The 26409-nt window shown below is 37.1% G+C and overlaps 1 protein-coding gene across 7 annotated transcripts in view; it reads right to left on the bottom strand.

Moving 5' to 3' along the window:
* The window catches only part of RAPGEF2 (Rap guanine nucleotide exchange factor 2), a 184289-nt gene that overhangs the window by 52652 nt on the left and 105228 nt on the right, over positions 1-26409 (bottom strand). The window contains exons 1-2 of one of the 7 annotated variants that reach the window (XM_040063651.2): positions 18542-18569; positions 17629-17666 (exon numbers count right to left, since the gene is read on the bottom strand). The exons of 5 other annotated variants lie outside the window; for them this stretch is intronic. In XM_040063651.2, coding sequence (XP_039919585.1) covers positions 17629-17666; positions 18542-18554 — 51 coding nt within the window. In that variant the 5' untranslated portion in view covers positions 18555-18569. Of the gene's footprint in view, positions 1-17628; positions 17913-18541; positions 18570-26409 lie in introns of those variants that run through there. One more of the 7 variants, XM_040063650.2, reaches the window with a different exon arrangement.

Below are 26409 nucleotides of genomic sequence, written 5' to 3'. Positions count from 1 at the left end.
ATACAGCATAAAAATGTATGACAACAACAAAAAAATAAGTGAAATTATACCTAAACATTTTCTTTCTTTAAACAGTATTCCTTTTTTTTTGTTGTTTGGTTTGTTTGTTTTTTAGTTTTGTTTGGGTTTGTTGGTTTTTTGTTTTTTTTTTTAAATGCAGTTATGTGAAAACAAGTATAAATGCAACAACGTGAAAGACAAATACAAAAATGTAATTTTAAATTACCAGATGAATTCTGGTTGGAAAGCTTCAATATACCACTCATTTTAACGCAAACGTATCAGCAAGCCTTTTATAAACAAGGTCTTCTACTGAAGGCTGCTCAGCACATTATGAAAGATTTATAAAGCCTGCAAAGTGACTGAAGTACATCTGCAAAAAGATGGGACTAAAGAGAGCAAAGGCGTAACATTGTTATGCAATTCCCAATGAATGATTTTTTATGTAATTAAGCGCCACTGAGACAGGCTAAGCAAGTAGACATAAAGCAACACAAACCATCACCTTGATAGCCGCAATTTCCACCTTCTGAGGTTAAAGAAACACAAGCAAGCACTGATTCTTCAACCTCCAAACACATGCATCTGAGCATTTATTCTTTAACAGCTCTTCACTAATAAAATAATAAAATCTATTATACAATAAAAGCCACCATAATAAATAAAAAATTTTAAACATTTTTTATTCCTTTTACAGATGAAACACTTAGTCCCACAAATCTAAGTAAGTAAACTACAATGAATTTATTTTGGGATTCTCTTTTTTTTTTTTCCATAGAGAACAATAGCAGAAAAACAAAAGCAATACTGTGTCTTAGTCTTTCTCGTTATTTTTTCCCCACTCAAGATAGAAATCCTAAAATTTTTATTGCACTACAAAAGTGTAGATCACAAAGGCAGTATTCTTCACTATCCTATAAAATTATTAACATTTAATTTCAATATTTTATACAAACATTTTTTATGTTAAATGTTTGTGCATCTTTTGTTGTATTTTGTATTTTAAGGCTGTGCCCACATTTATCGTATTTCATAAGATAAGGAAGAAATATTTGTAATAATGCTGGGGATTCATCAACATGCTCTTTCAACATAATTCTTTCACTAACCAAGAGAGACATCAAGGAAAACATTTTTATGTCTGAGTGATTTTAAACACAGCAGTCAATGTAAGTAATTACAGAATAATAAAGTAATTTCTATTGATTCTGTCTACAGACCTGATGAAGGCTGACATGTCCATGCAGAGTTAAATTTAAACTAAAAGTGTAAAATATATACAATTAAATTAGGATGCAATTCCCAGGGAAGCAGCATTTTCTTGCACCTTGGGGTGGAAAAGATTGAGAAGTTTCTATATAGTTGCTATGAAAACTTCTGCAAGACTTAAATAAAAACCTCCTGACTTGAATTATGTCTTCTGTATAATCATTCACTTTACACAACAATACCTCCTGTATTTTCAGTCTCCAGAGTTTCCTCAAATAGACATCCTTCTGTGAAACTGTGAAACTTCATAGAGACCTACTCTTAAGAATGTTCTTCATCTTGAATCCAGCACAGGACACAATCTATGTTCTGAAAACATTGCCTGTAGATACTATTGCTGCTAAGTAGTTGTTTGTATACAAAGCCCACAGCAGAACACCTCTAACAAAAAAAACCAAACCCAATGAAAAACAAAAAGAAGGAAAAGACCCTTCATAGCAAGCCCTTAATTCTTTTATCCACTGATATTTTGCTATAGCTAGTCTCCCAGAAAAACTTTTCAGAGGTTCAAGCTAATGCAATGTGAGCTGCTGGTCTCAGGGAGAGAGCGAGAGAGTGAATGCACTGGAATTTCATTTTGCTTCCATTACAAAACACACACCGACTGCCACTTACTGCACATCTCATAGCTCTCAGCAGCTAATCCTATGAGCACTTCATGCATTGAGTCCTTTACTTGAAGGATTATTGACTTCTGCAGAGAGACAGGGGTGGTAAAATTTAAATGGTTGTCTGGGGATTGAAGAAAAACCTCTCAGAAGCAACTTTTTTTAAAGGAAAAGTAAGAAATGCATCACTGAAACACATCCATTCTTATTTAATTTAACTACTTTCTCTGTTGAATGTGTTAGCATTTTTTCTTCCTTTTGGAAGTATTTGAATCCAAGATTCAATGCAACATTTCATATTCAAAAGTGTCTTCTCCAGAAAACCTGGCATAAACACTATTCCTGCAGGAAACACTAATGTCAGTTTATTGGCAACAGCTCAAATTAAGTGGAGAAAAAACCTGTTTTATACAGGTGTTTACAGTGCCAGTGAACCCCAAATACAAAAGCAAAAACAGCAGGATGGATTTGAACTGAATCATGCTAAACTAAACTACATAATGTTAAATAATTTTCTGAATGTTTTTCTCAGATTTCTGAAAATCCAAACTCAAGCATTTATAACATATTTACAATAAACAGAATAAATATGCAAGATCAAAACACATTTCAGCATTTACTCAGAAGCCTGTCTCAGAAAATAGCTGGTAAAAGTGGAAATTCTTCATTGGTCAACAAAAATAATTCAGTACTTTTAAAATATGGACTCTGATTTTAAAGTTAGAGCAGTTCTGCTGCAGGCATCAAGCTAGAAAGACTGTTCTACAACAGTTTTGACTGTGCACATACATTTAAGTGCTGACAACTCTTTGACAACCTTAACCACTAATAGAAAGGTGGTCTGATAATTTTTGTTCCAAACAGTGCAATGGAAGTTAAACCTTCAAGAAAGGAGGTAAGTAGGATTTTCAAATTTCAAAATAGGCTTGGGGGGTTTGGGGTTTTGTGTGTTTTTTTGTATGCATGTTTGTTTGGGTTTTTTGTTAAGGGTCTAGTATTTTGTATTATTTTGATTGCTTTAGTTCATAAAGTGATCAGATTTAGGTCAAATCCTATTCTCAGTCACTTTGAACTCCTGTGAGTAGCAGAATCTCTGATCCATTGCACTATGTCTGCATACGTCCCTATATCATAGGAGTCCCTATTCCATAGGGACACAGGCTATCACTCTTGGTAGCACCCTGCTGTCCCACTTGCATTGAAGAATCCTGACAGAGCCAGCACAGCCCACACCCTCCCACAGACTAACAGTTTCCCAATAACACTGAATAAAACTGGGAAGGGAATTCATCTTGTGGAAATCTACATAATGAAAACCAACAAGTGGGCACAGGCACTCACTGATGACTGCTTTTCAGGCTGAAGGAAAAGAATGTTCTGAGGCATTTCAATTGACTTCTGAAATATCTCTAGGGAAAGAGAGTAGAATCACTGAATTTCTGTAAAGGCTCCCCATTATTTAATATACGTGGACAAGAAAATAATAAAGCTTTGGCTTTGCAGAGATCTCTCTCTTGGGAGTAACTGATTTTCTTACTAAGAAAATGCATGCTCCCATTGAAGTTTTTCCCACAGTAAGTATTTCTAAATACTTCCTTTTGTGGCTGTTTGGGTGCTTAATACTCTGAGAACTACTGCTGGGTTGGAAACTAAACAGCCCACTTTCAGGGCTTTTGGAGGCTTGTAAGGTTAAATTTTGAACTCTTTGGCCTATTACAAGTAACTGTGGGAGAGGAAGGAACAGAGAACCTGGTCACAAACTTTGTTTCCACAGGAAACCAGACAAAAGATTCATGCCTAGGGAAATAAAAGGAAAAAAAAAAGGTTCAAGAACACTTTATGTGGGCACATATGTTTACAGGAAATGTTAAATCAAACATCTTCAAGGAAGATGTTTTAAACCCTGCAGAATATTTTAAATAAATACTAGAATGCTCGTGTATACCTCATATACTGACTCCTTTTGGATTACTCACACAGCAGTCTCAAAAGTGGACATGAGGAAAGCTAAAAAGCAATTACGCCAGCAGGGGTAAAAATGATGGCACTTGAACCCAGATTTTATTTTCAGCTTTAAAGCACCACTCAAAACTGAAAACCACAACAGAAAAGTAAAGAGTTTAGCCCAGAGGCGAAAACATCTAACCTGGGCACATCTTAAATGGTTAAAGCAAAGACCTATGAAATGCCTACAGTTCCAAGCGCCGAAGCCTCCCCATCAGCAGGCTGTTCTTACCCCAAACCATATGTTGGTGGTAGGGTTTTCTATACCTGATCACAGAATACTTCACAATTACGGCATTCCAGCCACTCTAACAAAGCTTAGTAAAGTTTTTCAAACATTCACGAAGTGACAGCTCGGTTTTGAACCAAAGCCACTCAGTTTGAACTACTGCACTTCAATATTGAACTACTTTACTGAATTTTACTGCACTGAGCTAATTTACGATAGTAAAAGAAAAGTTAATTGATTCTAGAATAAAGAAAAATAAATTAAGGGCTACTCAGGTAATCGTTAATTTTTAAAAGATGAGGTATGAAAGATGGATATACAAAATATCTTAGAACTCCCCACCTTCCAAGTGGAAGAAAAAAAACTGTTGGCATCACTGTGCAAAAAGACACTGTTGGTACAAGAGATGAGCAGTAAGGAGGTGTGAAATCACACACTTTAAAACAAAAACCAACAACCTGGGAAATTCCCTGTCAGAAATGACTGTGAAAAAGTTTCCATGTATCGGCTGATCAGAAGGTAACTGAATTGTCCAGGTGATGCAGCAGAAGGAGAACCCAATATGATCACAGCTTGCACCCTCCAGAAATACAGTTCTGGGCTCTTCTCCACAACCCCAGCAGAGACCTTATTTGGAAATGTTGCACACATTCCCAGCTGTGTGTTTTAAATAAAGATGGCTTAGAGCCATACACATACACAGAGTCAGAAAAAAACTATCAGGATTATGAGAAGAAGAAAAACTAATACTTGACAAAGTGCAGGAAGAGCACAGCTTTTTCAGCCCACACTGAGAGAATGATCACTAAGCAGAAATAGAAAGGAGGAAAAAGAAGTATTTCCAGTAAAAGGCAATGCAGGTGTAAAGCCTAATGAGCAGGAAGCTGAAAGAAGGCTGCTATCTAATGAACCACAGAGATTCTCCAAACCAGACTCCACAGGAGCTGTGGTAGAGAAGGCTTTCAAACTGAAGCGAGGCAAAGTTATGAGTGTGCTGCACAAGTGTGTAATGGCAGTGACCCAGAAAATCCTTTCCAGATCCATGTCACTCATCCAAGCAGAAAAATCCAAAGTGAGCCTGTTGTTTTATATACTTATTGTTCAGAAGCAGACTAACCAACCGAGGAAGAAAAAAGACAAAACCCAACATGACTAACATAAAAACATTTTAGATTTTCTTATTGGTAGCTTCTTAGTAAACACCTAAGTACTCTGTATACTTCCAAAGAAAAAATTTTTAAAAGATATAAATATTTAGGGAGCTGCTGTGCACAGATGCAAAAACTGAGCCCTGTCTCTATAAAACACCACATTAATTGAAAGAAATTTAATGAAAATTTAAAGAGAGACGTGACTATTCACAAGCAATTAAATGGAAATTTTGTTTGAAGTCTGATGGCTGCAGCCATGTCAATGCCACCCTTGGAGTTTTAAGTAAAGGATTATCTTTGCTTTAGAGTATCAAGGAATAGTTCAGGAGAAAAGTGAATGGAAGTTTCCACTATTTGCCTTGTCTGACAATGGAAGTTGCACACTTATGCTTCACCACAAACAAACAAAAAAGAATTGCAATATTACAAATAACACGTGGACATCAAAGCCCTTGCTAAAGCTTGTTTTTCCAAATATTCTGATTGCAGCATTTTTTAATATAAGGCAAAAATGTATATTGCCACAATCATTAGTCTTAGTTTGCTAATTGCACAATATTGAGCATTTAAAAAACTAAGCTACAAATTTTTTTTTAAAAGTTGGACAACTACAAGGCAATTAATTTTGATTGAAAATGGGGACGATGTTATTTTCAAAGGTGAATTTCAAAAGAAAGATTGCTTTAAAAATCTTAAGAGTCTGTAGACAGTACTTCTGAGAACAATGCAAAGAGTAAAAAGATTTCATATTTGCATTACATACAGTATAGGCAGTCTTCCTTATTTTTCTGGCAAATGAAAAAATAGTACAGTAACAAGATAAACCATTTTGTAATGACAAGCAGTTCCCTTTATACATGACTAATGTTGCAAAATCTTCAAATAGTGTGATTTTACCATAACTATAATTTTGTAATGCTATACTAACATGACTACTAGTCAAACATCTTTATTACTTATTTGATGAGTTTTGCAAGTGCAAATGTACTGATGCCATGGCAATACAGCAGCAGTGAGTGCTGCTGTAACACCCCAAGCTTCGCTTGGTACTTTATTTTACGCTTTTCCTCGGATAGTAGTCAAAATGATTTAAAATATTTCACAGTAATACAAGCTTTTAAAGCTGTATGTGCCATCAGGCATTCCTAATACCTCCATAGTTTCTATTCTGTCACGCAGAGCAAGACTCCAACTTCTATGAGCTACTACAACTATTTACTGCTTTGGGCAAAAGACTTGTTAGTGTGTGCTCACTGTGATCATAGGAAGGGAAAAAGTAAAGGATCATTTTTCTTCCTTTCATCAATGAGCCTTTAGGAAGTGCTAAGATGCTCTCTCAATTCTGGAGCAAAATGCAGGAACAACTCTGCAAAGCCATTTAAAATTTTTTACATATATCAACACAGAAACAAGAAGAGATGTTTACACCACAGATTGCCAAGCTGCAAAAAAATAAGCAGCAGAGAAATCAGGTTGAAATACCAAGACCAGTAACGGCAGCCCGTTCTACAAACACAAGCAAGTGATATTCAACTTTTTTCTCTCATCTACCAGAAGTTAAACTTTGGAGTAGTGTATGCATTTACATGGTCAAGGAGTGTGCATTTACATCAACTCCTGCATTAGGTCACCCTTGCAACAACCAGATAATTTAAGAGCCAAACCAACTGCTCCTTTACAACAGCACTAAAATGGTAGTAGTTGTTTGCTGTAACACATGGTGCAAGAGATTTAGAAAGTTACTTTCATAAAAGTGGTAGACATTTTAGTCATTACTACATTAAGCATGTTATCTCTGGATGCTTAACTAAATAAAACTCCAGTAGGAACATGGAACCTCCACTTAAAAAAAACCTCTAAAAATAATCATGGTACTCTAACTCAGGAATTCCTAAGTTTAGTTTTCCCTGGGTACCATCATCACAGAAGGAATACTAATATACAATACTAATGGAAATTGCAGGTGTAGGAGTGACATTTAACTGCCTAAACAACCTCTTCCTTCAACAGGAAATAAGTAGATAACTAGATTTTCTGTATCCTACTGCTGACATGCACAGCACTGTTTGGGAAACGCAACTTCAGTAACCATTTATTTAGGAAAAGCAGCTGTATTCAGGGACCTTGGAAAATATCTGCTAAATGGAAATTTCTAAAAATCCTTTGCCCTGAAATGCAAGAAGTTCCTAATCTTCTCACAAGACACAAAAAACACCACTTCAAAAACAAAACTAAAAAAAAAAAAAAAAAAAAAACCTAAAAAAAAAAAAAAACCCCACATACACACACAAAACAACCAATCAAAAAAAAAAACCCCTCTAAACTCCAACAACAACAGTATTACCAACTGTTGAGAACCTACTGATTTGAAAATTAGCAAGACTGAACTCCAAGAGGACAGAAATTCCCAGAGTCAGAACACAGAAAATATTTGCAGAAGTCATACACCAACAGGAGGCAAGGAAAGGTACACCTAGCATACCAGCTTCCGCAGTTATTAAAAGAAACTAACACTGTTCTCATTTTAGTTTGGTTTTCAGTCTGCTCCTACAGCTGTGAACAGCTTCAGTTTCAAAATAAAATGAGTCTTCTCTGCTGCTTGAAAAAAAAAAAAAAAATCCAGTGAACAACCATTTCCAGACATAGAGTTAATTATTTGAGTAGTACATTTTACTAAAGCACCAAAATCCATAAATTCATGCATTTTCCTTTTCCTCCAGGTTCCTTGAAAGTGAGGACAACAGAAAAGAAGAATATTCTATTTTATTTATGTGTATTACGAAAAAATATAATCAGCTGCTTATTCAAAGGTCAAAAAAAACCAGCTGAAAATCTACTGGTGATGCAGGTCAAGGCTGAAAAGGTGAGTGAGACCCATCCAATTCTAACATCTTTTTCCTGAGCAACCTAGCAGAGAAAAGAGCTTCTGCCTGCCAAGAATTTGGAAAATACAGGTTCCTTTTTTCCCTAGCTTGTTATCAGAAATACATTAAGATTTAGAGGTCAAGCTGTACCTTGATTGGTGAAACAGGACAGGCAAAGAGTGCTTGTTTTGAAGAGCCTTTATTTAGCTCCTTACATGTAAGGAAAAAACCCTAACAACCCCCCATAAAGAAAACCCGGAGTTCAAGCAAACAAAAGAAACCCAAACCCAAGCAAACAAAAACCCCAAACCAGCAAATAAACAACAACAACAAAACACAACAAAACAAATCACACCAACAAACAAAGGAAAAAAACCACCAAAAAACTCCTCAACAAATGAAGAGCACAAAGAACTTACTTGGGCTAAAATGAGAACAGGGCTGATGGTTCAGCAAACCTAGAATATAGCTAACTAAGAAATAATTCCCAAAATTCAGTTTAAATTTCACAAAATCTAGAATTCTTTTTTCTTTTTTCTTTAACCGTGACTAAATACATTCAGGTACCACCATGTTCTTCATCACCCCATTTTCAAGCCATCAATCCCAGTACCAATAGCAAATGTATGGCCTGGTTCTGCACCCATGTTCTCTTTTTTAGGCTTTCCCATGCTCTTTCAGGCTTTCCTGCATTAGACCTTCCTGACATTCACACAACTCCTACAGCATTTGGCAGGCTGGCAGGCACACAGCAGCGGATAGGCATTTAGGAAACAATGCTATGGATGGAGGCCTAAGAGCACAGCCCAGCTCCCATTCTTCTGGCTCTGCAGGAAGAGCAGCAGCAGGGAACAGTATGAGCCTATTTTTAACGATAAAACAAGCCAACATGACTACACGCACAAAGGGAGACCCACAAAATAGAACAACGTCATTTTTATGAAATTGTTCTTCAGAGGAGGAATAAAAGAAGAAAGCTTTAAACCAATTCTTCTTACTTGCAAGGTCACGGTTTGGAGTCAAGCTATAAACTAATAAATCCAACTCAGTCTGTTTGTGCAAATGACCCAGCACACAGCACCTATGCTTGCAAGTGACAGGCTGCAGTCAGATAAAATGAGGCAGTATTTATAGACTGAGTGAACAAAATCCCAGGCTGAGGTTTTTGACCATTGGGTCATTGTCTGGGTTTGCAGCATTGTTCCTATGCCTCTGAAGATCAGGTAACTGCAGTTACCAAGAAGATGCATTACTGTCACCAAATGTGACCAGCCAAGCCCAGGACAGCTGAAATAAGTCATCTTCAGGTGGAAAGCTACAAGGGCTACATGGAGCTACATTTCATGCCTGCCATGGCATTCATTAGCTTATTAACAGATCCTAAATGCACATATAATGTAATACTTTGCTCTTCTCCCCATTCTAACTCACAAGCCTGCTTTTTCTCTATTTTGAAAAGCAATTGGCTCTTGATTCATATTGAGAAGCTGGAATTGAAAGAGGAGGTATTAAACCCATTTGCATATTTCCAATCCAAAGGAGAATTGTCATCTCCATCTACATTTAAGATCTGGAAGTGCCATGGAGGTATGCATGCATTTAAGTGTAGAGAGTCACAATTGTTTTCACATTCAAAGCAAAATCTTTTTGACATTTTGTCAAATGGTTCAGAGCTTTCTGCTGTTTACAGAAGTCACTAAGCTGGTATACAGAAGACATGTAAGGAAAAATCAGAAAACCCATTTGAATTAAAAGAAGGACAGTCACACCCTATACACCACAAAGGACAGGAACAATTGATATTGTAGCAGATCAAATTATTTGATGCCTTTTTAAGGCGTTCCAGACAGGCTTTGGAAGGAGCATCATACTACTGGAGGCATCAACTTGATCACCTATAACTCAGGACTTGGGAAGGGCTAGAAAACTACTCAGTCCAAGCTGCACAGGTTTAGCAAGCTACTTCCCATTTAGGAAAATACTCTTTTACTTTTCATGAAAAGGGAACTAAACATGCCAGGATTTCGTGTTCCAACATCTGCAATGGAGACTAGTGATTGCAAAAGGACCAACAGCTTTAATTTTAGCTTTTTGAGCAGCTTAAGGTTTAGGCCAAGTATGGAATGTCAGGTTAGCTAAATACCATGAAGTTGGTTCATGGCAGCAAGCTTCATATTTCCAGTGAGAGCAACCAAAAAAGACAAATATAGCCTTTTGCCTGAAGGACCAACATTCCTGTTAATAGAATTAATAGAATCTTGCAGTCTTGTATCTAAGTCCAGCAACATAAGAGTAAATTACAAACAACATGCACACATTTCCTGTCTTCCAGTTATTTCACCAAATGTTGTGAACCTTCATCTTTCCTGAGTGACAAATAAAATCAAATAAATGTAGACAATAGCCCATCTCCATCCCTACACCTCAGACTTGTTAGGGATCAAGCAGCAGAACTGCTTGTGTCAGGTAGTATTATAATGCAAAGCTGTTTTCCTTCAACATCAACTATATAACAGCAATGTAATCTATTGTCCTTCATCTGTCCTTCCAGTATCCTCATATGAAAGAGGGGGTTTGGGAGGAATGATAAACACTCCAATAAATTTTAGCTTCTGGGCACAGAATCAGCTTTCACAAGTAACCCACTGAGCAGGGACCCCTTCAGCACAGTTTATTCTTCTCCTGGTTCTCAGCTGAATCATCACCATCTCAAAATGAACAGCAAAAAGACTACTGGCAAGCTGACAAAATTGGAATAACCACCAACCATCCAATTCTGGGATACCATATGAGTGCCAGTGACATTTCTGTTACAGATTGATGGGTTAAGCATGCAGAGGTTAGAATCCTAAAAACACTGCAGAACTGCTGGAGTCATACCACACTTCTCTTGCACTACAGCTACCACACTTTTAAACACAGTATTGAGAATGAAGTGTAGTGGGTACAAGGTTCTTTGGTCAAGGGTAAATCTCAAGACATTAATATTTCATGTTTCTCAAATCCTTAATATTAACCTTGTTTCTCAAACACTGGAAACCCTGCTTCAGTATTACACTCACTTGAAAACTCCTGAAATACCCTATCAGGCAGTTTTTCTCTCCTTCTAGTAGTACTACTTCTATTAATTTCAAATTTTAGAAAAAGCTACTAAGAATGCATCAGTAATAGCAAATGAAAAGCATTAGTAGTCTGGTCATACATCTGCTGTTGCATTTAAGGTATCAAAAATAAAAATCAGACTTTAATAAAATAACCCTAAGATCCTGAAAATCTTGTCTCTATTTCAGTCAAGCAAAAATCATACCACTGTGTATTCATTGAGGGATTAGTAAAATTAGCTCAGTTTTTCAAACAACAAGGATGCTGTTAAGGGCTAATTTGTAGCAATTTAAAGCCTAGAATACAAAAAGGAATAAAAAATATGCAAGATAATTGAAGGAAAAAAAAAATGTTTAAAGAAAATTATACTTAAGAGTTTCCAGCACCAACATCATGATCCCAGAGTGCTGATGGTCTGAACATAGCCTAAAGTTTATGCACTTCTAGTTTAGAATTTATAAATCATATTGTTAAATCATTCCTGTTCTCTCTTGATATTCCATTGATTTTGCAAACAACCTGCAAAGTTATCAAGTACAGAAGTATTTTGCAGATAAGCTTCAGGTCATGTTAAGAGCAGAATACAGAACACGAGACACCTCCCCTCGCTTTTGCTGCTGGAGTAGTACCAGCAGCAATCACGACTGCAGGAAAAAGAGCACAACTCATAGCATTTCCTAATCCTCTTAGAAGCTACATGTTTCTTTACATATCTCTGAGATCCCCTGCCCTTGATAATTAAAAACAAATTTTCACAAAAAATCTAACTTACTTCCTTTCACTGGAGTATTTTTACTGTTTGGTTCACTAAACTGTTGAGTTTACGTCACTTGGAAATGAAGTACCAGCATTAAGTATCACTGATTAAAACCCTTGAGCCACTATTCAGCAAGGGACTGCAATTATTTTGCAGGTGGAATAATGAACTTGAGATACTGAGGCACAGGATTTCCTTAGTTTCCTTAGTGCTTGCTTCTAGTTACAATCAACTTCATGCTACTCATTGTGCATATTGTGAAGTCCACATTTGACTTATTTTTAAGTTAGGCTACTTAACACGTATCTCTGCTTTTTAGAATTTCTCTTCTTCCTATGCTTTTGTTAACTCATAGAATCAGGAGCAAGTAAACACTATGTTAAGCGATCTTGGATTTTTTACTTCTTCTGATGTTTGGGATTTTTGGTTGCTTGGATAGTTTTTGGTTTTTTTATAATTGTTGGGTATCAGCAGCTCTAAATTTCAGCTAGATTTTCAGCACATCTGATCATCAGGCAGGAGTGCCAACAACTCAGTAATAATAAATAGCTTCAGTCTCTCAGTCTCAAAATAGCATTTTGGAAGAAGCTGACTTTCCTTTTCAGGTTCACATCTGCATTGTGACTATAAATGCCACATTCCCGTGTGCACCATCAAAAACATCACTCTGCAAACACTTCAACAGCACCACTAGATTTGTCCACTTTAGAATATAAACCAGAGCCATAATACTGAATATGTTATGAGGCCTGAAACTCTCTTACTTCCTAAACTTGCTAAAAAACGCCCTGTGCAATCTTCTACATCAACTACCCAGGCTGACCTGAAAAAAATTTAGCTACTTCATTACATATAGATGGCAGCCTTTCTGGTATGGTTTTGTGGGTTTTCTGTTTTGCTCTGTTTTTTTCTCTCTCTTCTCCTCTCACTTTGAAATATGCTGTGCAATCCCCAGGCATTGAAACCAAAATAGAAAGATAGCAGGACATCTTCTAAGTGCCAAGGATGCTCTCATTGCCATCTCTACAGGTCACTAAATGCATTCACAGTCATTCCTATGAAATAACCAAAATTTTGCCATTTATAAGCATTTTGGGAAATCTGCAGTTAAATGCTGTCCTGCAGAACAGGAATTTAGCCAGAGTCTACCACATATCCCTGGCAGGATGCCAGGCAAGTCACTTAAAATCAACCTTTCATGTGATCATTAGGTTGTGAGTGCCTGAACTAGGCCAATACAGAAAACTTAAGCAACAAAATCCATCCTTTGAATGCTTATTTAGACCTTCCTATGCTGTGGAATGACCATCTCTAAGCTTTCAAAATTCTGTCTGTGTTTTGCCAAAGACTTGCTCCAGCAGACCTACCTGAAAAATTAAGATAATGCTGCCCCTGCAATACCTTAATTAATTGCCTGAACACTGTAGTTACAAGCATCTTGAAAAGCCACAGAAGAGAATAATATTTATGCTTTTCTCTTCTGAGTAAGACTTGAACAGTACACCATAAACACAACCTGGCCTTTTGAGCAATGAAGCTAGCCCAAAACATCAAACAGCTGCTCATTACACAGCTATCCATCTTGAGATAAATTTTGCAGAAGATACATAGTTGTGCAATTAAAGACTCTATCATAATGCACTTATAAAGAGGTGAAACACTATTTCTAATCACATGAAAAATCCACAACCCCTTTATTGGTCTCCAGAGAGGAATTTTTTTTTCAAAATACACAAATTAAAAGGAAAGGAATAATCAGAAGGGGGAAAAACCAGAAATATAGTTTCAATGTGCTAAGAATAAAGGTGCCTAACAATAAAAGAACATAATATATATCAAGTTCCAGAGCACTGTAATTCATCAAGATGAACAAAATCATAGCCATGAGCAGCTGCAGCAGCTAACAGGTCACTACTACCTAGACAGAGCTTTTTCACACATGTATTTTTTTTTCCAGATATGTATATACAAATGGGCAAAAGCTTAGCAACTGTAGCCATCTGATAACAACACGACACCTCTTTTCCATTACTTATTTGTGCTGTGTGATGCTCACTCAAAGGACAAATAACTATTTCACATTACATTTATTATATGAGTTAAGGAGAAATACTGATGTCTTCCAGTAACAGAAAATTATTTCTAGTATAGTTCTAGATTTCTTAGGAAAGCATGCCAACAGGCACCCTTACTATGCATCAAACTAAAATAACTATATTTGAACAATCCCCATTCAAGACTTTTCCTCAAAATAGCACTCATTTCCTTCTCTTTCCTGGGAGGGAGGGGACCCCTAGCACAAGACCATAAATCTTTGTGAATTAAAATATGGTTAAGAACAACCCAAAAATTTGACTTGCCACTTCCAATATTTTTTAGTAATTCAAGACATGTTGAGCACATCAAAGACAGCAACACCCATGATCACTAAAGAAGTGTCACTATGCCAGCAGCGAAACTTGTCCTTTTTTAGCAGACTTGATTTCAATTACAGCTGAAGTAAAAACATACAGGTTGTCCATAAGTCATTCCAATGTACTGTGCAATTCATGAGTTGTTAATCATTACACAGTCATGTAAGAATTACGCATCTCAAGTCCCATTTTTACAAGTCATCATATCTGTCAAATTTTTCATTTTGTTTTTTTAGTTGACCTTGAGTAAAGTTCCTACAAACAACAAATACAAAGGAAAAAGAGAAATGAGATCAAAAGCCAACACCTTACAAGGCCCAAGCCTACAATGGGAACCTTCTTGTACTAGACCTTCATGTGATTTTTTCCACATAATAAACCAGGTATAAGATGCAATGTGTGAAGTTTTTCAAGAGATTGTTTGAACACCCACAAAGCAATATTTTTTGAAACATCACTCATCTTCCAAAAATTTAAGATTAGCAAAATTATAATGAAAGCCCTATAAAGCTGGTTGAGAGGACTCCTATAACCAGCAAGGAAACAGCCAAGTAGAATGAACCTACTGAAGATGCCCCATCCCTGGAGGTGTTCAAGGCCAGGCTGGATAGAGCTCTGAGCAACCTGGTCTAGTGGAAGGTGTCCCTGTCCATGGCAGAGGGGTTGGAACAAGATGGTCTTAAGAGTCTTAAGGACTCTTCCAACCCAAACCATTCTACGGTTCCTTTAATTACACAAAATCTGGTAAAGTACATCAAATACAAGAACTAAGCATTAGTATTTTTGCGACAATCCTGCTTTCATTTCTCTGCCATCTTTCATCCAGAGCATAATTTTACTCCCTGTTAAAAAGACAACAGTAGCTGTGTATCAAAGAACATCCCTTTCAGATATGGGCTTGTAGCATTGCTTCAAACTCTTCCAATTTATGAAACATGAGGCATGTAAGACCAATACACTTGACTGATGCTGCTGACTTTATTTTTTGCATTAAAAAAGTCTAGGAAACCCAAGGGCATTTTTTACTCTTCCTCTCTCCATTTTCACCATGATTAACACAATGGCCAGTTTGCATACCTTTTTCACTGAACAGTAGATTTAAACCATATCCCTCATTCCCTAACTAAACTAGTGTGAAATTAAGATTTAACAGCATTAAGTAAAATAATTCACAGAAATTTGTTAAACCTTGCACAGGAGATTTTTGCATTCATTTTCAGATTGGAACTGAATTTTGCATTCAGTTCCAGCAAATCAAGCTGTGAGACTCTGGGTGGGGATGTCACAGAAGTAATTAAGCCTCTCTCCTTGAAATAAGTTCAAGTCAGACATCAATAAAATATTTAGAATTCTGGGAACATACTAACATAAAACTAACTCATTACCAGAAATGATTAATTCAAGAAGTTTTCCTCTTAGACAAAGTAAGAGAAAGTCTTATGCCTTGGAACTCCAAGCTTCCCTCCCCTCCCCACGAAAAATTTACATCTTTCAGTCTTACCTTCCAAGGAAAATAACGTCTACCTGGTGAACAGGCACTGTCAAAGCAGTGGTCTTTGCTAAGCTAGTCTGGGTCCTAACAGTTTAAAGTTCTATAAAGTCTTTAAACTATGTCTTTTTTTCATGCAAAATCTGCAACTGCATGTCAGACAGTATGATTTCTTTCTCCTGCATATATGGGAACATTTGTAAAGCAATACCCTGACCTTTTTCCTTTTACTATTCCTACACTGTAGTCCATTCTCTATTCTGGAGGGTGAAATTCATCTCTGTGATTTAAATAACTCTAAGTTATACAACTAGAATATGACAGAGTTTCTAATGTAGAGTTTCTAAAAAACTAGATCATTTTTTCCCTTTATCTATAAGCACTTCTTTAATAGCAGTTAAATTTGTTGTGCTACAAGAATAAATCTAGAACTTTCCATTTGACATTCTCTGGAGAGTAGAAGGAGCCAGAAAACCTAATGCAGCTTTTTAATTTTATTCCTATTTGCAAATTCAAAGTATCCTATTCTATTTCAACTTCTTCAGTGCTTGAGTTTCAGGAGGAAAGAAGGTGGGTCTTGTTTGGGGTTTTTTTAGATTAAGTTCTAAATATTTCATGAACACCAAACAGTTTGGTTACATGAACTCCCATATACTTAGAGTGTAATTAACAAGGGAAAGGAACAAAACAGTGTACAATAAGAAACTGTGATATGTAGCTACATGTGCAAGAAAAATTCACTGGACACATTTTAAAACATTTCTAGATTACTTTCTGTATTTCTACACAATCAACACTGAATTCTTGCAAAAAAAAATGTTCGTCCTTCAAAAACTTCCTGCTATCACCTCTTCCCACTATTTACGATTCTTTAACGGTATCTGCTGAACATCCTGTTCACATACCCAGGCACATTCTAAGACACCGTAGTCACAGAACATATAAATATCTTCTCCAGAAACAAATTTTAAGACTGAAAACTGTATTGAACCATATAAAATCTTGCATGAAGATTTAAACATTTTAACTGAGCAATAAGGTTCTGGACATTTTTATAGAACTTACAGAACCTTTTTTGTCATGCAAAACCTGAATTTCTAATTCCTGACACCTGAGGCCTTGTTAAATAATGTTTGCTCTTCTGCTTATGAATGCATTTTCCCAAACAATAAACACAGGCAGCCTATGGGATTAAAGCATGACAAAGGTGTAGCTGACTCATGGGATCAATTAGAAAGCATCAGTACTTATGCCTTTTGTTCATTCCATGTTTTACTAACAGTTTCTGCATTTCAGCATAAGTGTATCACAGATGTTAAATGCCATGCTACAAGGCAACAGTACACTAGTAGCACACACTAGACAGAATAAATCTATTCTTATCATCACCTACAATTATATCACTTGTTATATAGCTTACATATTGTTTTAAAGTTTTAACAAATGCATAATGATTTTAACTGAATGCTCAAAGCTTCCTGCCCAACCTAAGTACATCAGCATTTTTTCAGTAAATTTTTAACATTCAAAAAGAACCTACAGAGTTGCCTTTGCTAAGCTAAAAACAATTTCAAATACAGCCACCGACATTAATGCCACCTCAGGTACAGCTTTCCCTCCAAACCCGCTATTAAATCCACAAGCAGGAAAGCCAGCGAGCAGGACGACAAGCAGTTTCAATCCCCATGCAGTTTGCCCGTGACAGGTTATTGATAGAACAAACAGAATTTGCAATACTTACTGAGTGTTTCTCCTGCTGGCCCATAACTCCATGGTTAGCTGGGATTGCAAGTGGTTTCATAATGAAGAAACATAAGCTGAACTGAATTTACACATCATGTACCAATTTCTTATGGATGGCAAGTCACCCTCTACAGCATTAAATTAAAAAGAGGCGGAGGGGGTGAAACCAAGCTGGAGCTAAAAGTGTCACTACTGGTAAGCTCAAAACCCCCCTCGCACTTGTAGTGCAGAGCAGCAATCCAAATGACAGCCTTAGTCTCCATTTTTGCAACACTGAAAGTCTAAGCATGTCAGGACGTACGGAGCCTGATGAAACCCTACATATCCAGCATCCATTCAAGGGAACAAAACCATTCCCTGAGCCTGAGGAATGGGAAATGGGGAAGGAAGGAAAAAAAAAAAAAAAAAAAAAAAAAAAAAAAGACGAAAAAAAGCTAAAATGGCTGACTGCACAGAGACTCCCACAAAAAGGCTTAATACAGTATTATATTGGTCAGGGTGCAGGAACCAGCCTCCAGCACTCAGCCAAGCATTGTTAACACTCCTGTTTCATTTGCAATCGCACACTCACAAATGTAGCCTCCCCCCTCCTGCCACCACTACCCTCCACTCCCCCAAAATCAGGGTAGCGCACACGAATAGGGACCTCCTCCCCTGGCTGCTAATGATGCTGACAGAGTAGTGACCAGTGATCTCTGTTCCACTCAGCTAACCAAGTTTGCACAATTAATCTCAGCAGCATGACATTGATGGACATTCAATTTTATGATGCCTGTTCCTCACAATCAAGACAAGCACTTCTACCGCCCAAAAAGTCAGCAACAAAAATACAACACAGTTACACACACAAAAACCCAGAGAATCATGAGTCTGAATGCAATACGCCAATATAATTACGTTATTGTGCTTACTTTGGAAGACCATGGCTGCAGGCAGTTGGCATAGCAACGCACAAGGAAAGCCATTTCCTGGGTAGAAAGAATGCTTCCTTTTCTAAATAAAAAATTCCTCTTAGGATACAAACGGCATTGCTGCTTCCTGCAGAAAGCAAAGACACTGAAGTCTGTCTCTTAACCTGCACACAGGCACACACTCAATGCAGTTCGAGTGATGTAAGTGGATTTCTCTCTCTCCTCTCCCTCCCTCTCCCTTTATCCACCGAAATATTCTTCGAGTCAAATGGAAGACACATTCCTAGAGGCTCGCCCCCTGTGATACTTAACTGTTTCACTCATTAAGGTAGAGATGGACAATGCAGATAAAACAGCAAGCTCCTGCCTGTGTCTGGTATCAGCCTCGGAAGATCAAGGCATCCCCAGAGGGGAGGGATCCGTTTGCTGCCGGCTCCTAAGAAAATCACTGAAGTCAGGGTGGGAATGAGGACCCACGTTTACCTCGCCAAATCCTGAACTGAACACGACTTTTCAAGAGGATAATGCTAGAGCATAGACATCACCTCCCTCCTCCCCACACCCAAAAGAGAGCTGCTGCAGAGCTGTAAGCATTTTTATCACGTATTTAAAAACAGTGCACTTGATGAGCTCTCTCAGATTTTCAGCAGCTTCGCCCTTTCACAGGCCAGAGACATGCATCCATGGGGTGTGGGAGGTACACGTCCAGACACCTTTAACATACCATTTCAAGCCTTTCTGAATGGAGCTCCTTGCACACCGAATACACAAGTTATACTTAAAAGCACATGGGTATATGGGCTGTGGAAGAGACTGACATAAACATGGCATTGATAATTCTCCCCTCAGAATGTAATTGTATCTCAAATGCAGAAATGTGCCCAGTCACTCCCATTTACACTACATCCCTTCTCACGCTGTATTAATAAAATCATGCTGCAGAGGAGCTGAAATGCAACGGGGATGAGCCAAAGTAATAAACTGTCAGCCCCATACAATGCACCTCTTAAGTGCTACAGGTTTGTGTCACTTGACATAGTAGTGACCAAGCCAGGCACATGACATACATCCATTAGGCTTCAACTTTAGTACCGTTCCCTGTAACATCTTTACAACACATTCTTTAAAATCAGAGACCATCTAGCCTTACAGTAATTTCAAAGTTGTTTGTTTGTTTGTTTTTCCCCAACAAGGACAATAGAAGAAAAGACTTAACAGTTGGTACAGAGGCAAAATGCACAAGAAAAAAACTGGATGCTACAGAATACTATGTCATACAATCTGCAGCTGCCTTCCCCCAAATTAACATGTACACTGATAATGAGTTTAGTTTGTTACACATTGATTTCCTTCACTTCTGGCAATGATTGCTAACAAATGAGGCTATAAAAATTACTGGAAATGAATTCTAGTAACAGCAGAGAAGATCCTGAAATAATCCAGTCTATTTTTTGCACATTTTTTCAATGGACACAGTTTCATATACAACACCTTTTAAATAGAATGTATTTACATTTACATGAGATTAATGACACTTATACCCTTGGTCTTCAGTATAATCTAAAAGATAAGTTATTCTTTAAATTATTCAGTTACAACAATTAGTTCAGAATTTTGAAAGTCTTTGCCATGTGCCAGTGCAACAGATGATTTTAAAATATTAAATTATGCTTAAGCCTTGTAAAACAGTTTAATGCTGAGCACAATCAATTTTCTGATGAAGTGCTGATTAGAAGTAGCAGAAGTTTTGAATTCTAGGAAGCTTAGGCAAACCCCCTCTCATACAAAATTTAAAAATACTACTTGTTGACAAAGCAATTAAAATCCTCTTCAGTCTGACTGGGTCGCCTTGTTGTTAACACCATGAGCAGAATTTGAGTAGTTTATGCTCATGTCAGGAAAAAAAAATGAAGTTTTGCCAAAACAGAAACATCTCCCCAGCACAGGAAGGCAGCACACCACCTTCTGAACTCTGTCACACACACAGCTATCACCACGCATCCTCTCTGCACCAGTTGGTATTTCCAACTAAAATCCAGCATAGGTTTCTGTGCCATAAGCCTTCACAAGTAACATGAAAACATTATTAAACCCATCAAAACAGAAGTGAAACACAAAACTTTCATATAACATTGCCATTAAACCCATTCTTACTACTTATGCTCGTCACCACCATATACCCCTACTCATCCTATTAGTACATTAAACCAGTATATGAATGCAAAACTTTTTATTTACCTAATGAAGTTTAATTGATGTTCACATGCATCAGACCGACTACAACATCGTGGTTTCCAAAACAGAAAAATAAGCCTCTTTGCATTCAAAATGTGAAAAGTGACATTTAAGAAATTAGGTGAAGAAAACACCACTCACAGACAATTTGTGAGTCAAAACAATTTTAAGAAATAAATGGTCGATTCCATTTCCCTACTCTTTGCTCCCCAACTGCCACCATTTCCAGGTATGGTGTGATTGTATGTTCTGCCCATTTTCAGTTCAGAAAATACTTACGTATCATTTATTTTCATGAAAAATAATTAAAGTAGAAGTCCAGGGAATTGTTATAGGTTACAGTGAAAAATGATTGGAATTTAAATCAGTGTATAACACAAGAAAAATATAGTGTGGAAACTTTCATAAACAAGTATAAATACATCACAGAAAACCAACCTGCAACTTTCTGTGCATGGGTTTTTGAAAACCTATGTAAAAACTCCTTGCTTAGACTTAAGTTTGGGGGGGAAAAAAAGGGCAAGACAGTTTTGCAAATGTTTTTAGGCTATTAAAGTGAAATGTTAATAAACCCGACATGCAATAATTGCACATTATGAGCAATCTATCCTGTATCCCTGGCTACACTCAAAATACTGTATTTATTTTAAAAATCTAGTGTCCCTTTATGAGTCACAGCAAAGAATATTAAAAAGCCATTTGAAAAGCTACTACAAATGTATGGACATCCTAGGACTACCCCATAGAATTAGGGTTTCACAAACAAAACTGAATCCTAGGTAGAAATTGGTAGAGATCTCAACAGCATGTATCATCTGACTGTAATGTCTCTCTACTATTTTACATTCTAGAACACCATCTCACATGGATATCATTCTAAGCAGTGCCAGCAATGCCTGGAGTATTAAACCTTTGTAGGTTAATGACAAATGCTGTAACAGATGACCACAATTCTTCAGTCTCAAGCAGTTACCTTAACTCACAACTATTTACAGAAGTACTTAATTTTTTATACAGATTGCATACATAGAGACCTTTCTTTTCCTGAAGTACCTCAAAATCAGAAATTATCAGCACATTTTCCCCTTCCGTTTAAACACAATGTAAAGTATCATTTCCTTCACGTTCAAATACCTAGTCAAAAACCAACAGAACACTCTAAGGTCACTGAATTTACTGCCACTGCATGACTCCAGTAGCTAGAAAAAACATTCACAGTGAAGGGACAATTACACAGATATTACACAGCTGTGTAGGCAGAGTAACAGCTAAATTGAAGAGTGCAAGAATGGAGTACATAATTTTAAGGGAAATAAGGCAAAGCTATCTTCTCTTTCCCCCATCCTCCCCACTTTCTCACAAGTGGAAGTTTAAAACTTAAATTTAAGCTCAGGGCTATTGGACACTAAAGTGCTAAGCTCCCAAGACCATGCTTCTGAATTTTATTATGCTGGTGGTTCTCTGCCTCTCACTAACCTCACCAGAGAGATTACTATGTAACAATCTGTCACTCCCATCAGATTTAAAAACACCAACTGAAACCACTAAAAACCCAGAACAATAATTCACTCAAAATGCTACGACACACTTAAATGTCATACGATACATAAGTCTCATTCTAAAGTATTCAGACAAATTTACTGCCAACAATTTAAATCTCTGGCCGTATGACCTGATTTCAAGCAAGCGAGTTCCTATTTATCAGCATAAAGCAGACGTGGAACGGTCCAGGCATACCTATCCCCATTAGTACTGTCTCAAGAACTTAAGAGAACTTTAAATAAAATGGTTGAATAAAAGAATATTACCACGTATGTTCTCCAAGGTACTAAAATACCACTTTGGCCAAAACATACAGATAAAGTAACGCCATTAAACACCAGATAAAGTAATGCCAGTATTCGCCACATTATTTTTTTAGTTCGTAAGGCTGTGGCACTGCCATCACTGTAACCATGTTCACTGCACAGCTGGTGACACCAAAGCCAGACTTATAATGGAGTGGTGTGTGCTGTTTTGATAACACATTTACTAATGTTACAGACCATTTGAACAAATGCCCTTCTGTTGAACTGCTGCTGCAGATGAATCTATAAGCCAAATCTTTAAAATAATGACAGGCCCAGAGCAGTCGGGCTGGTGCCTCAGCTGGGCGTATGTGCCACAGCCTGCCAATCTTCCCTCTGACAGCACACTCATTTGTCACCTTCTGTGCACAGCTCTGCTTTCAGCACAGCAAACTTTTTATCTGCATGCCATCCACCTTAAAATGGGAGAAAGGCATAGTATTCATCTAAAATACTTGCTATTGAATTCTCTGATGTTCAACAACTATATTACAAGAAATATGAAGAAGACCTATAGATGGTCACTCATCCAAAATGCGACTAGACATCTTATTTCCAGAGTATCTAAATTAGTGTGTAGAACTAATTTGAGCAAAGACTCAGCACAGCACCAGAGCACAGAAACTTTTCTCTGAGCTCCATAATTATTTATGCTCGTCATCTAACAATGCTTTTAGGGGGGGAAAAAAAAAAATCTTCTGTGTTCCTTCAAAATCATATATAATATGTACGTTTATGAAGGCACTTAACGTGACATTTAACTGATTTACCTGTGATTTGTACACAAAACAAAGAGCTCGTTCCTACACAAGCCTAAAGCTGAATGCATATTAACATGGCTTTAAAACTATACGTTATCACGTGTTAAAAATTAGGGATAAAATTTATTAATGCAATTTTAATGACTTCAGCTGGCAAAATGGTCACAGATTAGCTTCATTTCCTTAACTGTTTCAGTACTTCAGAAGTGGAAAAAAATGCTTTATGTCAGGATAGATGGAAGTTTTTCCTAACATTTACAAAATTTTCTCACATTGGTGTAATGACCAGATTCAACAATGGCACATTAATTACATCAGAGAAGGTGAGGATCTGCTTTCTGTTTTTAAACTGGGGGAAAAAGCATGAAAGCAAACACACTTTTAAGGTCAAGAATCATGATGTCAAGCATACAGGAGTAGCAAGTTGTCTTTACCAGATCTAAAAAGCACTTTGACATCCAGAACTGCTGGGGACAAGGTTCACTACTGAGAAACAAATTGGCCCACTCTCTTGGAGGAAAAACAAACTAACAAAATATCCACAAAAACTCCCACATTTCATCCTGTGCATACCAATATCACAGCAGGAATCCAGGAACACAAGTCCTTCACTTATTGTGAGGCAACCCTAAAATTTTACATTCTTTGCTGCAGAGCAATGTAGGAAAACTTCAACGAAGGTGGATGACTGCATAACTGTTTCATGTGTATCCCTACTGCTTCACTGTTAAAAGGTAAAAATAAAACTCAGGGAGTTTTCTGATATCAATCAACTGTCCAAATTCTATATTGTTATGGTCAGTAGCAGTCCCATTGAAACCTGTTACCTGAAAGATGCTGACATATTTGCATAACAAGGATGATTGTTGTGGCACAGGACTGAATGTATCTGAGACCAAGTAAGACAGGGGAACAATTATTGTCTCAAAATGAAATATTAATGGATTAAAAACAAACAAATCCCAGATTTTTCGATTTCCTATAAATGCTAGCTGGTTTTCTGTTGGTTTTTGTTGTTTATTTCTTCACTGGGTGACTTCAGCAGTAGTGGAGGGGCAGTATTTTTGTTGTAAGCTATACAACATGCTTTCTAAGTTCCATACTTAGAAGCTTTAAAGAGGAATCTGAAATTCTGTTCAGGGTGCAGACATACATAGGGCCAGGAGAAAACCACCAGACTGTTCATCTTTTTTAATGCGTATTTGGACATCTCCCAGAGTAACTTACTACTTATCTCTGGTGTTTTGAGGAAGTTTAACTTTGAAAGAGCTGGTTGCTGTTACTGAGAATTTTCACTCACTTCAGTTGTCTGTTGAAAGGAAATAACTCTTGGTTTTGTCCCTAGCCACAGTCGCATGCCAGGAGACTCTCTGAAGAGCCTACTCCATGGGTTCCCAATTAAAATCTCACCACTGTAAGATCATTTTCTTTTGGGAGAACTCTCTTCTTGTGTTCCTGCATATCCCCTCTTGTGTAATGCACCATGCACTAACATACCCTGAAAGCTTTGTGCCCTGCCTCTAGCAACTGTACAGAAATAGTTTATACAGACCTTTTACCAATAACAAACTCCATGCAATTTCAGTTGTCCTTTACTTTTAAAATAATTCTCAAGCAAAATGAGCCAAATTGGTTTTGTATAGGAAAAAAGTCAAACCACAAGATTATATCCTTCAAATAAAGAGAACTTAATATAAAATTCTAAGAAATGCCCTTTCCTTTTCCTCTTCCCCAATCAAATAAATCAGGAAGCCAACAACCATCACTTGATGGACGTTCCATTTTGCAAATGTAACACTACATTTTTTTTCTTGCAATTTCAAGATCAGCTACCTAGACATTAAAGTGTTAAAGAAAAATAGGTAAAAGTGCACCTACCAGACTGAGTCTCCCTTGTAATTTGGTTCTACACTGTTTTGTATTCCAAGACTGGTGTCAGAATTCTTACTTTTAAAGTGGTCTTTTGCACACCACAGATCATCTGAAGACTTTAAAACCAGTAAGCTGGAGGCTTTTATAATTGCCAAATTACAGTGTACAAGAGTAATACATAACTTAGAAGTAAAAAAAGGAAAAGTAAAATATTTTACGTTTTAGCACGTGCACACATAGAGGCACATAAAATAATGCAAAACAGAGAGAGAACACAATCTGTAGAGGTTTTCTGCCAGCCACATCAACAATACACATAACAAACACCTGCCAGCTGTTCCAGCTGCATGTCAAAACTTTACTTTCTGGAAATTCGAATACAATTAAGGCTAACCACTCAAATCTAAAGCCCAGATCCCAATGCCCATTACACATAATTCAAGGTAACTACCTTGCTTTACTTAGGACTTGTTAGCTCTCCTGAACTGAACTGTCACCCAATGAAGGATGCAAGTAAATGTAAATGCCATGGATAATGGCATTTACACTCAGCAGGATCTAGCCTGGGCACTGTAATACACATATCTACCCAATAAAGTTGAAAAGGGTTTACCCATCACACATTGGACATGCTCAAGCACCTCAATGTACTTTTTGTAGTGAGAGACCCAAAACTTAACAGAGGATTCCAGGAGTGGCCTCACCAGTTCTAAGTACAAGGTAACAATCACTGCTGATCCAGGCCAGAATGCCATTTGCCTTCTTGGAACAGTACATTTTCCCCATGCTTCAATTCTATACTTTCTTAGCTGCTTAGGATATTTTTACCACTAAATTTGTTAAATTTTTTTAGAGCTTTGAAATTCATTCAGCAAAATGATAATTTGAAATAGTCAAGTCAAATACAAGGCTTTTTTTAAAAGTACTCAGAAACACCTAATAACACTAATAATTTTATCTCTAAGTCACTATGTCAAGCTGAGGTCACATAATAGTGGCTCAGATGCTCAGGAAAAAAGGTGAACTGACAGCTTTTTTCCATCCTTTCAAGGGCAAATAACTGCATTACTACTATCACTCATACTTGTCTGTACAGAAATCCCGGCATTGAAAGGATCTGTATTGGCATTCTACAAATATAATATGGCAGATC

The sequence above is a fragment of the Hirundo rustica genome, chromosome 5, assembly GCF_015227805.2.
Source record: "Hirundo rustica isolate bHirRus1 chromosome 5, bHirRus1.pri.v3, whole genome shotgun sequence".
NCBI lineage: Eukaryota > Metazoa > Chordata > Aves > Passeriformes > Hirundinidae > Hirundo > Hirundo rustica.
This window is presented reverse-complemented; position numbering and strand designations above follow the sequence as displayed.